Source organism: Macrotis lagotis, chromosome 1, assembly GCF_037893015.1.
Source record: "Macrotis lagotis isolate mMagLag1 chromosome 1, bilby.v1.9.chrom.fasta, whole genome shotgun sequence".
NCBI classification, from domain to species: Eukaryota; Metazoa; Chordata; class Mammalia; order Peramelemorphia; family Peramelidae; genus Macrotis; species Macrotis lagotis.
The window spans coordinates 410,944,830-410,961,358 of record NC_133658.1 but is presented as its reverse complement, the minus strand read 5'-3'; the positions used below and the strand labels follow the sequence as shown (position 1 = coordinate 410,961,358).

The window sequence follows — 16,529 nt, the reverse complement described above, 5'->3', positions numbered from 1 at the left end:
AAGAATCAATAGTTTTTGATTAGTTTTATTGGACTAAGCAATCCTCGCATTTGATTGAGACGCTTGGTGGAGCTGTCGGCCAAGAAGAGAAGCCCAAAGGAAAATTTCCGACCCAGAGCAAATGTTCAGTGATATTATCCTCATTTCTTTCTAAAAAGCAGTCAGGTCTGCAGGACATTTTCAGACTCTGCCTAAATTCTGATTTCTGCTAATGGAAACGTTGTTGTAGCTGCATTCTGAGTGGTGAAGTCTTGTGCCCGCCCCGCAATATTTTCTGACTTGGAGCCGCCACCACAGCAACATTGTGTTTAGCGATCAATTCAAGTGAGTGATGGCGCCAGCGCGGTGGGAAATGATCAGGCAAGTTCTCTTTATCTCTATTTTTCTCTTTGGGGGGCTCCGCGCGGCGTGTGAAACCATTCGCTATTCTATAGCTGAAGAAATAGCGATCGGCTCTTTCGTGGCTAATTTTGCAAATAATATGGGACTGGATGTGAAAGCTCTGCCTTCTCGGCAGGCTCGGCTCGTTGCAGACGGGAACGGGGAGCATTTCCTATTGGACCCGAGAACAGGGGAACTGGTCACAAAGGATAGAATAGATCGGGAAGAAATATGCGCCCAGATGGACGAGTGCATCATCCGTTTTGAATTATTACTGCAAAATCCATTGAAGTTCTTCCGGGTTGAGGTGGCCATTTCTGATGTTAATGATCACTCACCTCATTTCCCAGAAGAAGAATTCATTCTAAAGATCCCTGAATTGACTACCGTTGGAACTCGTTTCCCCTTGGAAAGTGCCCAGGATTTAGATACGGGGAAAAATGCCCTCCAGAACTACACGCTTACTCCGCCGAGTGAGTTCTTCGTTTTACACACAAAGGAGCGCAGCGACAGCAGCAAGTACCCGGAGCTGCTCCTGGCAAAGGCCCTGGACCGCGAGGAGCAGCCAGAACTCGAGTTCATACTCACAGCAGTGGACGGAGGATTCCCGCCCAGCTCCGGGACTGCCAAGATTCGTATCGTTGTCCTGGACGCAAATGACAATGCTCCAGTTTTCTCTCAATCTCTGTACCGAGCTACTGTTGCAGAAAACAGTCCAGAAGGCTCGATAGTGACTACTGTCAATGCAGCAGATTCAGACCAAGGGAGTAATGGACTAGTGACTTACTCCTTTAGTCAAAATGCCGGCAAAGGTCATAGTGCTTTCCAGATTGACCCTTGGACGGGGGAAATTCAAATCTCCAAACCTCTGGACTTTGAAATATCTGAGAAATATGAACTGAGTGTTCGGGCCACTGATGGAGGGGGACTATCCTCACACTGTAAAGTCCTGGTGGAGGTGGTGGATGTGAATGACAATTCCCCTGAGGTGATAGTGACATCTCTTTCTACTCTACTTCCTGAAGACTCTTTACCTGGAACTGTGGTGGCCCTTTTTAACCTCCGTGACCGAGACTCTGGGGACCAGGGGAGAGTATCTTGCTCTATTCCAAACGACATTCCCTTCATCCTGAAACCGACTTTCAGCAATTACTATGAGTTGGTGACGGATGGAAGATTGGATCGGGAAAGGGTTTCCAGCTATAACATAACAGTCACTGCCATAGATTCGGGATCTCCTAGTCTCTCAGCCTGGGAGACTGTCACAGTACAGATACTAGATATCAATGATAATCCCCCTCTTTTCAACCAATCATCCTACACTTTGTATGTTACTGAAAATAATAGACCTTCCATCATGATTGGAGTAGTAAACGCTACTGATTCAGATTCGGGACAGAATGCGAAAGTGACCTATTCTATCTGGTCTGAGGACAAAAGCGCTTCCTTTTCATCCCCATTCATTTCCATCAATTCAGAAAATGGACACATCTACATTCTGAAGACTCTTGATTATGAGGAAATCAAAGACTTCAAAGTAACTGTGCGAGCGTCAGATTCAGGGTACCCTTCCTTGAACACTAATGTCACAGTCTATGTAGTCATTGTGGATGAAAATGACAATGCCCCATTTATTTTATATCCTATGCAGAACCACTCTGTTTCCTACAGTGAACTGGTCCCCAGGAGAGTTGAAGAAGGTTATTTGGTTACTAAAGTAGTGGCTGTGGATGAGGACTCAGGTCAGAATTCCTGGTTATCCTACCAGCTGCTCAAGGCCACGGACCCTGGGTTGTTCAATGTATGGTCCCATAATGGAGAAGTTCGAACTGCCAGATCGATCACTGACAAAGATGCTATCAAGCAGAAACTCATCATTCTTGTAAGAGACAATGGCATCCCAATGCTCTCTACTACTGCAGCTCTAGACTTCCTTCTTGTCGATGGGTTTTCAGAAGCCCATATACATGTTCCAGATTTTACGGAAGAGAATAATGATGGTACATTAACTGTATATTTGGTTATTTCATTGGCTTTAATTTCCTTTCTCTTTCTGGTTTCCATCACAATATTTTTAGTTATCATGGTGTATAAGAGGAAACACCTGAAGGAGAGATCCCATTGCTCTGGTCATTTTGAGGATGTCAATAATTTCCCAAGAAATGTAGTGGATGTTACCAGCACAGGGACTCTCTTTCAGACCTACAGATATGACATGTGTTTAACTGATGACGCTGGTAATTATCTCCAACCTGTCTCCTCAGCTGGAGGACAGTGAAATTTTCCCTCAGGGGAATTAAAGCTTTTCCCAAAATTGATGCAGAGGAGAAAAGAAAATAGTGAGATTTTAATCTGATTTTATGCTTTTTTTTCAAGGTGAGAAGAGGAGAGGGATGTATGAAGATTTCCATATACTTTAAGCTTCTCATATATCTTTGATATAATTACTATTGAATATGGGTTCTCTCTTTTGAAAGCATGTTTTACTTTTTTTTGTAGAGCTTTTTCCTAAGTATATAGTTTCAGAAACTAACATACCTAATGGACAATTTTTAGAAGTACAATAGCTCTAGGTCTTGGACAAATAATAGATATATTATATACTCTAACATTAATGTACTACACAAAATGCCTAGAATGAATCAGAAAGATTTTGCATTTAGAAAGAAAAGAAAAAATATTGAAAATAAATGTCATTAATATTACATTGCTTCTTTTGAGTTGTTTAACTAATTGACATATATCTCTGGAGAGTTGGAAGAGGTTTGAGGGAATGGTTATGGATTTAAAATATTGATGTGTTCTATTAAAGATTTTATTTCTAAGATGGGCTATTGGTTCTTATATGGGATAAATTAGATTTATAGAGAAAAAATATGAAAGACCTTACAAATGAGAAGTGAAGCCTCGTGTATAATACAAATTGCTAGTAGAAATATAAGAATAATAAATATCTGTAAGATAGCAATTCTATTTCTACAAATATCACAACTTTTTCAATACTAGAAGAATTTTCAGCTCTTTCACATTTTATTCCACACTATTACCATGTGCTACTTACTTTCTTCTGAAAATTTTCTGTGAGTAGTTACCTCTTTAATTCCATAGACATACTCCACATGTATCATGTTTATGCTACTATAAGGTTTCCTAATTTACCTTCCTACCTCTCCTCTTTTTAGTTTATCTTTGAACACCTTGAATAGTCATCTTCAAGTATAGATTTGACAATGAAATTGTAATTCTCAAAATTTAATTTGCCTCTCCCTTGCCTTGCAAGCCTAATTATTTTTTAAGTAGAAGGAATAAAAAGAATCTAAGTTTAGCTACTGTGGCAAAACTACAATGATGATGTTTGTTTTAATGATGAATCCATGCATAATATAAACTTATCATTTATGAACAAACATTTTAGGCATTTATTTTATACATTTTAAACTCTGCCTGCCACTAAGGAAGATCTAAATATAATTATGATAAAGTCTCTAGCCTTAAGAAGCTAACAGTCTAGTAGGAATAAATAAGATACACAATAATATAAGATACTCAATAATATAAACAGTAGTGGGGCAACTGGATAGACTATCAGCCCTGGAGTCAGGAGGACCTGAGTTCAAATATGTCCTCATTCACTTAATACTCACTTAGCTGTCTGGCCCGGGCAAGTCACTTAACCTCATTGCCTTGCAAAACAGTATCATCAGATCAAGGACCTTGTAGATAACTTAGGCCAACTTCCTCATTTTACAGATGAGGAAACTGAAGCCCAGAGAGGTAAAGTGACTTTCCCAAAGTCATTCAGGTTTTAAATAATAGAGCCATGCAAGATAATATGTTAGATTCATAAGAGATGTGATAAAAAATAAATGCTAGAGAGGAGGAGGGGGAGGTGATCCTGAAGATTTGTGCTGAAAAACTGAATAAAACAGTTTAGCTAATTTGATCTTGTTTTTGTTTTGGCATGCAATCAGCAAAACATTTTTTAATAATAGTTGTTAAGGATTTCCACTCAACAGAATCTAGAATATTATTTTGCATGTGGTAGATATTTATTAGTTTGTTTCCTATAAATTGCATAATCTTTGACATAAGCATCCAACTTTACTCCCCCTTTCATGCACTTTATGTTCACTCATATTCCTCATCTCTTGTTACCCCATCCTCCCATCTTCATTATCTCTATTGCACTATTGCGGAATATGATTATTCTCTTTGTCAAATTGTGGCTTTTCATTTCTTAAAAAAACTTTTGAAACTTTATTGCTCAACGTACACATTGCTCTATTCCTCCCAGTGATCTTCAAGGACTAAATAAGAAGTCAATTCCATGTGTAAAGGGGTTGGAGAGAGAGAAGTTGGAAATGGAGGACATTAGTGTTACTTAACATCAGATCCAGCATCAGTAGCATTGGCCAAAGGAACAGGCAATCCCTTCCAGATTAGGAATGTTCCAATTGTCTTATTTTATATTTGATCACCTGCTTCACCTGCTCCAAGTTCATCTTAGTACATTTTGGACTCAATTTAAGTTTGTGACTTCTTTTCCATTTTATTGTGCTCTCCATCACTAGCTTTCTATTCAGTCCCTCTTGTTATTGCTCTTGGTGATTTGCTGAACACTCTCATGTAGGATTATATATACCATAATTGTTTTCTTCCCAAACAACTTTTGATTGATCCTGTGATCAATAACTCAGGATTCTTCAGAATATAGCTTTTGAAATAGATGTGTATGTGTGCCCTTAATTGGTTGGTTTTGTGTTTGTGTGTAATTTATGTTTGTGCATTTTGTTTTTTTCTTTTTAAATATTTTACTAGTGTTCTTTCAAAAACTTCTTGTCACTTCCCAATAACCCCCTCATCTTGCCTCCATAGATGTATTCCTTGTAGCTAATAATCCAATCAACCAAAACAAATCAACACATTGACTGTCTGAAAATGTAGTCCAACATTTCTTTGCCAGGAGGGAGTAGGTATGCATCACTTTTAGTTCTCTGAAGTTCTCACAACTGGACAGTGTATTTTGCTGCAAGTTCTGAAGTCTTTCAGTATTGTTTTCCTTTACTCTGTTTTGGTCATCAAAACATTGTTTCCCTTGTTATGTTCAGTTCAGCCAACCATTTCCATTTAAATATCAGTTAATATCCTTAACTTTCTGAAATGACTCTCTTTTGGTGGCAAAATGGAATGAGAAAAGTAATGGATTTGATAGCAGAATACTTGTATTCACATCTCAATTCAACAATTTACTATTTGTGTGACATTGAGTATTACTTTATTTCTTAGGGGGTCTCAATTTCTGCACTTGTAAAGTGAGGAAGTCACACCAGAGGAGATCTAGTTTTGCTTCCAGATCTAAGTCTTTGAAAAATTCTATCAAAGACTCTGAATACTACAACTTCTCTGGTCTTGAATAATAAAATATATTTTCTTTAAAACATTATGTAAGTGTTGATTGCTACTTCTGCCAGTTTTAGGGACTAACTCCTTTAATTCAATTCAGAGGAGTCCAAATGATAACTTAGTTCATGCATTCCATGATGATTTGACTCCCCATTGAAAAGGAATTTTCTAGTTTATAGACTACTCCAGGAGACAAAATTGCTGCATAAGCATGTAGACTATTAAAGTCTGTGTTGGACTTATTATTTGTTCACTTCACATAATAGTTATAATGCTGGTTTTGGAGATAGGAATACCATTTATACAAATTCAACCTCTGATGTTATATATGGAAACTTAGGCAAACACAGTTTGTCTCAGACAGCTCCCTAGAATAGATAAATTATCATGATAAATTATTAGTGAAAAGAATACTTACACTAGTGAAATTCCCCATATGGAAGGGAACAGACAAGAAGAAAGATGTCAATGACTACAAATCTCACTTTAAAACTATATAGGAAGGGGCAGCTAGGTGGCGCAGTGGATAGAGCACCAGCCCTGGAATCAGGAGTACGAGTTCAAATCCAACCTCAATTACCTAGCTGTGTGGCCTTGGGCAAGCCACTTAGCCCCATTTGCCTTGAAAAAATTTAATAATAATAATAATAATATTATATAGGAATATAGAATTTTCAAGTAGAAAGAATTTGTGAATAAAAAACATGAGAGAATAATGTATTGGTCAGCACCACTTCCTATTTTGATTTTCCCAGGTCTAGTACTGCAACTCTGACCTAAGGAACTGAGTTTAAAAAATAAGTTTTAACAAGAAAAGTAGTCCCCTGTTATCTTATTTAAAATTAAAATTCAGTCATGCTAGTGTACTGTTTCAAATGGTACTGGTAGCCTCTTCTATAGAGGACAGAGTGGACCTGTAGGAGTGGAACATAAATGGTACTGTGACATCTTCATGAAACTTAGAGCAGTCCAAGCTAATGCTTTGAACTGTACTCAATTCATATGTGCCAAGGCAACAGTGATGTGTTACAGACTACAAATGAGACCACAGTAAGCTTGAAGAGAAAAGACAGAGAAAAGTATTATTAGTTTTTCCTTCTTCTTGGTCAATCAATGAACATTTAAGTACTTACTATGTGCTAAGGAAAGTGCTAAGCTATTGTATCTAATCTTTATGAGAACAGGGTATATACCTCTATTCTTAAGTGCATGCCACATTTCTTTATTGATACAGGGTGTATTTATTTCACCCTGAGTTGAACTGAAAAAAATGTGGTCATGACATAAATGAGTCTCTTCTATTCTTTGAGCTTCTGCAATTCTTACCTGGTGGGAAGTCCTGTTAGACTAAAGTTAGAAAGGAGCAGAATGGTTTCTAGAACTTGTGGCAGTGTCGAACTTCCCTAAGTGTTCAGAAGGCATTTCATTATTTTGCATGCTATAAATCTAACAGAAAGAAGGGTGAACTCAGACAGCTTCAATATTATCTTGCTGAATGGGCATTCAGATGCTTCTGTTCAAAAACCTTCCTAGAAATTTTTTCCCATAAAAGTCCTCAATCTTGGGTTCTTACTCTCATTAATTTTTCTTATAATAGTCCACCTTCCAAACTGACCAGATTCAACTAATAAAAAATAGTTCTTAATCAAAAATAAGTCTTTGAGAGAATGAGATATTGTCGTTGAGATCATCTCACATGTCCATAATTTCAGTTTAACAATAATTTAAATTAGGTGAATATCAAATGTATTCAACCTTTCTTTGTTCAAGGCAAGGGGCAAAATGATGTAAAGTAACGGCGGCTAGGTGACGCAGTGGATAGAACGCTGGCCCTGGAGTCAGGAGTACCCGGGTTCAAATACAGCCTCAGACAATCAATAATTACCTAGCCGTGTGGCCTTAGGCAAGCCACTTAACCCCATTTGCCTTGCAAAAAATATATATAACACAAAATGATGTAAAGTACAAAGTGTATCTCCCCAAGTCTGACTTATTTACAGCCACCAGTCTTCAGTTAAGAGTAGTTCATGATATTTTAACACTTCCCTTCTTGTTCACATAAGGTTCCACACACATTTCTACTTACACTATATCTTTCATATACTTTCCACACTCTCCACTAATGAATATTTGTAATATTCCAAAGTTATATTACACTATTTAATTAAATAGTTGCCCAGTCACACAGTATGTGTGTGATTCAAAAGTTGGACTTGGACCCCGCCAATTTGGATTTGTCTAGTTCTCTATCCAAACCTTCCATGCTGTCTCTGTCCTTCGAAATGATGCATAGATTGTGTTCCCCTCCATCACTAACATGACTTGTCTTTCCTTTATTTCTCCTGTCTCTGTTTTACTATGGTGGCCTTGCTGTCTCACTGAAAGTCATCCTGGATTTGTCCTTTTAGAAATATTCTTTCAAACTCCCTCTCTTCTCCACTTTGGATCCATTATCTAGGATTCCTTGTTTTGTTTTTTCATTTCCTATATCCCTTCTTTTGTGTTTTAGTGACTTGTACTCATTCCTTTATATATCCATGGATTTGTGAACAGATAACTTCTTGCATTTTTATTGTACTTTTGATGGCTTAGTTTGTATGTTTCATATCAACAAATAATTTTAGCTCCTTTTCTGATAGAATTTTCCAAGCTCAATGTTAAACTTACTGGAGAAAGGGAGATTCCTCTCTTACCCAGGCAAGGAGAGGAAAAGAAATTATAATAGGCAGACCCAGAACTGAAAACATGGCTAAGAATAACACAGCATGAAAAATTGGTAGGGGTGAGAATAAGCAGTGATGGAAGACAATGATGGAAAATTCCTATTGATGAAGCCAATCATAAACACATAAAAGGATTCAAGATCAAAGAAAATTATTGGAGAACACTTCCCCTTACACTAAAGAAATAGGATGCTCTGCTTTTACTTCACCTGTCCTAAGTATTCTTAAAGTTCACAATGCTGCTGAATTTCAATTTCTTCTCACTGAAGGTCTAATAAGTTTAATTAGCCTAAAGAATGAAGAACTTGGGGCAGCTAGATGGCATGATGAATAGAGCACTGGCCTTGGAATCAGGAGGACCTGAGTTCAAATCCGGTCTCAGACACATAATAATTATCTAGCTGTGTGACCTTGGGCAAGTCACTGAGCCCCACTGCCTTGCAAAAAAACCAAAAAGAATGAAGGACTTATGGTCAAATAATAAGAATTTCATTTTGACAATGGAATCCGCAATTTTTTTTAGGTTTTTGCAGGACAAATGGGATTAAGTGGCTTGCCCAAGGCCACACAGCTAGGTAATTATTAAGTGTCTGAGACCGGATTTGAACCCAGGTCCTCCTGACTCCAAGGCCGGTGCTTTATCCACTATGCCACCTAGCCACCCCCAGGATCCACAATTTTTTAAAAGACAATTTAAGGTTACTTGATTTCATTAGTCCTGATGTGGGAAGATCTAACACCAATTTAAATTGCAACCTATCTATTGATTAAGGAAGAAGGAAGGGAGAGAGAGATGATGATGATGATGATGATGATGATGAGTTTTGTGGAGATTAAATGACTTGCTCTAGATCATTTTAGCAGTTTCCAAGCACAGCACTCTTAAGTGCACGATCCTAGCTATTTTATCCACCTTGCAGTACTGTTATATCAAAATAAAACAAAACAGAACCAAAACAAAAAAACAACAACAGAAAAGAGGTCTAGAGATACAATTTTAAAGCTTGTTGGCTTGGTAACAACCTCCCCCACTCTGTTCTACACCTCTCTACAAACCTTATCTGTAATATTACATAATATAATTAAGACATCTGTGACTTATCCCCTCCCAATATGAACTTGATGAAGCTAGAGATTTTGTCCGGCACCCTAACAACCTTTAAACACAAAAGACATTTAATAAATGCCTTTTGTATTCATATTGAATGAGTGAAAGTAAGGATCAAGAATTATCACTAGAAAATACAATTCAATACAATCTCTTAATGCCTTGCCTTTATCAGCAAATGCTCTGGGTGTCGCTATTCTACCAAGGACAGAAAACTCAGACACCAAGAGTTACTGATAGAACAGGCTTGACTTTAAAAATCTGAATGTGAAGAAGCAACCTCAGTGACTGGAGTGGGTTTAGACCCCAATCTGAGAGACCAGCCCTGGGAGCATAAGAAAGAAAACAAAAGCGGAAAAGCAAAGGCAAATCTTTGACAAAAACAGGAGGTGACTCAGCGTGAAGATGACAATGGGATTTAGACCGAAGTTCCGAGCCTGGGAACGAGTCCTGCTTTGTTTTCTCTTGGGGACCCTATGGGAGGCCGGATGCAGGCAGATCCGCTACTCAGTTCCAGAGGAGATGGAGAAGGACTCTTTTGTGGGCGATCTCTCAAAGGATCTGGGACTGGAGCCGCAGCAACTATCAGAGCGTGGAGCTCGCATTGTCTCGGGAGGTAAGAAGCAGTATTTCGCTCTGAATTTACAAAATGGTCATTTATATGTCAGTGAGAAAATAGACAGAGAGAACGTATGTGGACAAATCTCTCAGTGTTTGATGACCCTTCAAGTTCTCGTGGAAGAGCCAGTAAAGCTAATACATGTAGAAGTGGAAATTCTAGATATAAACGATAATTCGCCCACCTTCCCTGTGGAGGAAATTTTATTAGAAATCAGAGAAATAACCACACCAGGGGCCCGCTTTCATCTCCAGGATGCGCAAGATAGGGACGTAGGCAATAATTCTCTCCAGAATTACCTACTTGGCTTCAGTACACATTTCAGCCTCAATGTGCAAACTAAAACTGGTGGTACCAAATATGCCGAATTAATATTGGAAAAACCTCTGGACCGTGAGGAGCAAGCTGAGTACCAGTTCCTCCTAATAGCTACTGACGGAGGGGATCCGGTCAGAACTGGAGAAACTCAGATTCGGATTCGGGTTTTAGATGTGAATGACAATGCACCCATATTTCAGCGCTCTCTCTATGAGGTGAGTGTGCCTGAGGATGTGCAAACGGGCACAGTAGTGGTCCAGGTACAGGCCGTGGACCGTGACGAAGGTTCTAACGCAGAGATAACTTATTCACTTATAAAACTCTCTGAGGCCTCTTCCCTACTGTTCAAAATCGGATCCATCAGTGGAGAGCTCAGAATAGTGGGAAGTCTGGATTTCGAGGCGGATCAGTTACATGAACTAGAAGTACAAGCTATAGATGGAGGAGGACTTTCTGCATTGACCTATATTCTACTTCGAGTGACAGATGTTAATGACAACCCTCCAGAAATCACCATCACTTCCCTTTTCAGTCCAGTCCCAGAAGACTCTCCATTTAGGACTGTAATTGCCCTTTTTAACGTCCATGATAGAGATTCTGGAGAAAATGGGCAGGTTCGTTGTGTGGTTTCCAGCCATGTTCCTTTTGAGATTTCACGTTCATTTGATAACTATTACAGTTTGATATCCAATGACATCCTGGATAGGGAGCGAATTTCCAACTACAAAATCACAATCACTGCGGAAGACAGAGGGGATCCACCCCTTACCTCAAGTCAAGTGATAGAATTGCAGGTGTCAGATAAAAATGATAACCCTCCAGTATTCCACCAGAGTTACTATTTGGCTTATCTAATGGAAAACAATTCACCTGGCGCTACAATATCTTCTCTTAAGGCGAGTGATGCAGACATAGAAGAGAATGCCCTCATCACTTATTCAATTACCAATGAAACTTTCAAGGGATTACCACTCTCTTCCTATATTTCCGTCAACTCTGAGACTGGTGTCCTCTATGCTCTGCGTTCTTTCGATTATGAACAATTCAGCGAGTTACAGCTGAAAGTGACAGCTAAAGATTCCGGCGATCCTCCTCTTAGCAGCTCGGTGTCCCTAACTCTGTTCATCCTGGATCAAAATGATAACACTCCGGAAATCCTGTACCCAACCTTCCCCTCAGATGGTTCTAGTGGGGTGGAGCTGGCCCCACGCTCTGCAGAGTCAGGCTACCTGGTAACCAAGGTGGTGGCAGTGGATAGAGACTCTGGGCAGAACGCCTGGCTGTCCTACCGTCTTCTGAAGTCCACAGAACTCGAACTTTTTTCGGTTGGACTACACACGGGTGAGATTAGAACTACCCGAGTTTTTCTGGATAAAGACTTCCTCAAGCAAACTCTGGTAGTAGCTGTCACAGACAATGGGGAGCCTCCTCTCTCTACCACTATCAGTGTTACAGTTGTAGTGGCTGATAGCATCCCTGAGATACTTTCAGATCTCAGCAGCCTAGAGACCCCTGGATTTCCAAATGACTCCAAGCTCACATACTATCTGATCATCGCAGTAGCTGCTGTGTCCTGTCTCTTCTTTTCTTTCATTATCCTATTACTGGCACTCCGGCTTCGAAGGTGGCATAAGGAGCTGGGATCAGCAAGTAGGCATCTGGAAGGTATTCAAGCCTCCCAGTTTCTGGGCATAGATGGAGTACAAGCATTTCTCCAGACTTATTCACACGAGGTTTCCTGTACCATAGACTCTCAGAAGAGTCATTTAAAATTTTCAGCAAGTAATTCACAAGAATTTCCTAATAAGCAAGGATCTGATCAAGGAGAATCTATTATGTCCTGGGATGCCTGCAATAAAGCCAATGGAGAACAAGCCTTCACTAAGGTGGGAATCTTCTTTTAAAATGTTTATTTTTGGATTTTTTATCTTAAAATATTTTTCTACCAGTAGGAAAGTATTCCCTTATGAAAATGCTATGTTCCATAGGTCTATGTGCTTAATTTAATCATAAAATAGTTTAAAATGGGGGTATTTGTAAAGATACAATGATACTCCTCTTCATGTGTAATTTGTCATGTCTGTTGTAGAATTTTTGTGTAAAGTGAATGTATTTTTAGATTGACATAAGCCTTTATTTCTTTATGACACAAGTTAAGTATAAAAAGGGAAAAATTATGAAGTTGTTCGGCAAAATTTGTTTCTAGGGTGACAGTCATCATCATCATCAATCATTTATAATATGATCACAATAACTGCAACATGGGTTTATATTTGTTTTACATTTGTGATAGTATTTGATGCTCATTCTCTGAAATAAGCAGTGCACTATCAACCCCATCATAAAGAACAGCATTTCATATTAATATAGTATTTCAAAGGTTTACAAAGTACTTTCAACATAACTCAGTGAAATAGGCTGTAGTGGGTAACTTTGCTGCCATTTTATAATTGAGAAAACTGAGACTCAGAACATTAAAATTTAAAATTTATGCCTAAATAATTATACATCTAGTAAGTGGAAGAGACTCCAGATCTTCAGCTCTCAATAGCTATTCTCTGCATGAGAACTCCTAGATATTGAGTATTCAGAAAGGTATAATGTATTGCCACAATACTATCACAATTATATTCATTCTTCATACATTTAAATTGGTATTGGATCCCCAATTCCAACATTCTGCAAGCAGTGTTGTCTCCAAACCAGCAAGAGTCTTGAGAAATTGATTGCACTAGTGACCAAATGAGTTTTATGGTCCATTGAATGCAGACTTGAAGGACACTCAAGTCTGATTATCATTATCAAATTGAATCACTGGGAATATAGCTACTAACTTTAAGAGAAAAGTGAGTGAGAAAAGATTCTTTTTGTCACAAAATTATGACAAAAATAATTAAAATATCTGGCAAAGGTAAGTTTTCTATTCTACAGTGCTAATACTGTTTAGTTTAAGGTGAGTAATAGACCCTATGGGGGGGGGGAATATTTTCTGAAACAGTTACTTTCCTATATTGGCAAGTTTGATAAGTTGTCTCAAAAAGGCTGGTTTTTCCCTATCCTCTCTAGGTAGGGGTGGGTCAAACATGAATTTTTTTGGTGTACCATATCTGACCTACAATCCTCATCAATGAGGAAATGTGGTTCAGTTCTAGAAGGTCTCAAGTGACTGTCCATTGACATGAATACAAACTATCTTCACCTTCTTTATACTTATGATTATGCTTAAAAATGAGAATTATGGCCTCTCTTTATTTATTTTTTCCTCTGCACCTGAGCTGCTGCCCAAAAAAGAAGGGTTACTGAGTAGGGTAGGTTTAGTGAAGGTAATCCTTTTAATAGGATTAAGTTTTCTGTGTCTAGGAGAGTTCTTTTGAGAAATCACTCATATATGAATTTCATGCATTGTAAATAATAATTATTTATTATTATTGTTAAGTTAACATTTTTACATAGCTCTTCTAGTGTGCCAGGGACTGTGCCAAGTACTTTACAAATGTTATCAAATTTGATCCTCCCAGCAGTTCCGGGAGGAAGATGCTATAATTATCCCCATTTTACATAGAAAGAAACTGAGGCAGATAGAGGCTAAGTGGCTTGCTCAGGGTCAAGCTAGCAGTTATCTGAAGCCAAATTTGAATTCAAGTCTTCCTGTATCCAGGCCCAGTGTTAATCCACTGTGTCACATAACTCCTTAGACTACAGTATTTAAAATCAGGCATTGAAGGTCTATAACACTCCTAAGTTCTATGTCAGAGATGAACAATTACTGAATTTCTTTGCTTTGGAGAACTTGTCACTCATTCCATCTCATTGCCATATACTACCTGGAAATCAAAGTCATATAAAAAATAAAGGTAAAAATTTTGGCAAAATTTTTAACAAGCAAATTAAATGAAAATCTGTAAAATGGGTAGTACCATTTCAAATATTCATGACTTACTTTATGATTATAATCTAAAGAAATCAGTCCCATGACATTTAAAAGATGATAAATTTTGTGTTTAAAAGAATTAAATTCAATAATTCTGACGCGCTTTCAAGAATCTCTGATTCATCTATGATGTTACATTTTTACGTACACATAAGGTTGTATTGTTGCTTAGTCATTCAGTCATGTCAAGTCTTTCTGATTCTGTGGACCATAGCACATCAATATTGTCCATGGGGTTTTCTTGGCAAAGATGCTGGAGTGGTTTGCTAATTTATTTTTCCAGTGGATTAAGGCAACCAGAGGTTGAGTGACTCACCCAGAGCCACACAACTATTCTTCCTGGCTCCAGTCCCATTGTTCTATCCACACTTACAGTTTTACTTCTCAGTAGATTAGAAGATGATCTTTTCAGATCTGTTGTGGCCAAAAATCACCCTGAACATAGTTTGATGCTAAACCTCTCTGAACTTAATTTGGGTCTCAGATATGTCACCAACCTTTCCAATTTGGTAAAACCTAGCAGAATTTTCAAAGCATTTGAAAACCTCAGGATCATCTGTCTCTATCCTATGATGATGAATTAAAGATTAAGGCTGATGATTTTATGTGTATTGCTTATTAAGAATCTCATAACTTCTAAAATGCCTAACAAATCATTATATGTGAAATATTTTCAGAAATGAATGAAATTATGGTTAAACCAATGACCAAAATCAACTTCCTTCACCAAAATGGCATCAAATATAAGGCAGAATAGTTCCCAATGAACTAAATGAAATAAATCTAAAAGCACTTATTAAGTGTTTCCTGAATGCCAGGAGTGAAACTAAGCAAAGGCAAAAGTAACAAAAATATAGTCCCTGCCCTTAAGGAAATTACATTCAATGAGAGGATAGAATATAATCTTAGAGTGGAAGACTAGCAACTAAAAATCTCATCATGCTGAGCTTTCCCAGCTTTCCAGTGTTTGAAGCAGTAAGAATAAATCATGTCTGTGTCTTCTCTCAGTCAGAAATATATAACAAATGGGAAACAGAAGAATCATGGTAAGAGAGTTGTCCTCCCTTCATTTCATCAAACACAGAATGACTCAGATTTTTAAAAACACTTTCAAGGTAGGAAAGTTTGTGCTGAAATTATCTTAGATTTGCAAGAAGAGGAATTATAAGTGTTAAAGTCTAAGCTAAAAACATCACAGTTGTTGACAAAATCTGACCTAATTTAAAAAGTTAATGAGTGAGTTCCAGTTTCATATGCAATCTTTTTTTCTCTCTTCTTGGATATGGAAATGTTCATTCATTTTCTGACATTTGCTGATATCTATCTAGATCAAAAATAACAAAAATAATTTTAAAAATAAGTTACTGATTGAAAAAAGAAGTTTGAACGATATAAAACAATCACCACAACTGGATAGCCAAAATGCTACAGCTGATGGATAATTTACACCATGGTGCAAAAAAAAGTATCTTTTTGCCACAGAAAGGTTTGAAATAATTTGAAGGATGGTGGAAAATTATGAGTAATGTCACATCATAAAACAGAGAAATCATGGAAGATAAATTAATTTATGTACAAATTGACAAAAGATCCAGAGAGAATTTACATTTAAAATGGGAAGGAGTACAATGATCACTAAAGAATGAAAGAGATCTACTAAAATGTGTATATAAAAAATTATTTTCTACATAATGTAACAAACACTTTTTGACATAATTTTGTAAAAAAGTAGAAATGGCCCTAAAGAAAACAAAGATTGGCAGATCTAACCTAGACAAGTAATCAGAGAGGAAATCTGTTTTAATGCATATAGAAGAGCTGAACATATGAAACAACTGGGGAAAAAATCACATTATGGCTACTGGAAATAGTCTAAAAGGAATCAGACTCTATTGACTTAGATGCCTATATGGTGCACAGAAATACATTATATAAATATGAAGATACTAAACTACTAGAAAACATCACTGATTATAATATTCAGTTAGATAAATTGGAAGTCTAATTCACAAAGTTAGTCTAGCAGTATATATCTTGGGTAATAAC

General features: G+C 37.5%; 2 protein-coding genes across 2 annotated transcripts; both read left to right on the top strand.

Moving 5' to 3' along the window:
• The first annotated feature begins 331 nt into the window (after positions 1 to 331).
• LOC141504098 (protocadherin beta-1-like) lies at positions 332 to 2,659 on the top strand. Its single transcript, XM_074208960.1, has one exon. It carries the CDS (start codon positions 332 to 334, stop codon positions 2,657 to 2,659), a length of 2,328 nt encoding a protein of 775 aa, XP_074065061.1.
• Positions 2,660 to 9,088: 6,429 nt separating this feature from the next.
• Positions 9,089 to 14,459, top strand: LOC141518501 (protocadherin gamma-A10-like). Its single transcript, XM_074230558.1, has one exon. The coding sequence runs from the start codon at positions 10,021 to 10,023 to the stop codon at positions 12,454 to 12,456; it is 2,436 nt and encodes an 811-aa protein (XP_074086659.1). The 5' UTR covers positions 9,089 to 10,020; the 3' UTR covers positions 12,457 to 14,459.
• Positions 14,460 to 16,529: the final 2,070 nt, after the last annotated feature.

Excerpts from the sequence above, each read along its gene's own strand:
- LOC141504098 (XM_074208960.1), top strand. The coding sequence starts at position 332 with ATGGCGCCAGCGCGGTGGGAAATGATCAGGCAAGTTCTCTTTATCTCT.
- LOC141518501 (XM_074230558.1), top strand. The coding sequence starts at position 10,021 with ATGACAATGGGATTTAGACCGAAGTTCCGAGCCTGGGAACGAGTCCTG.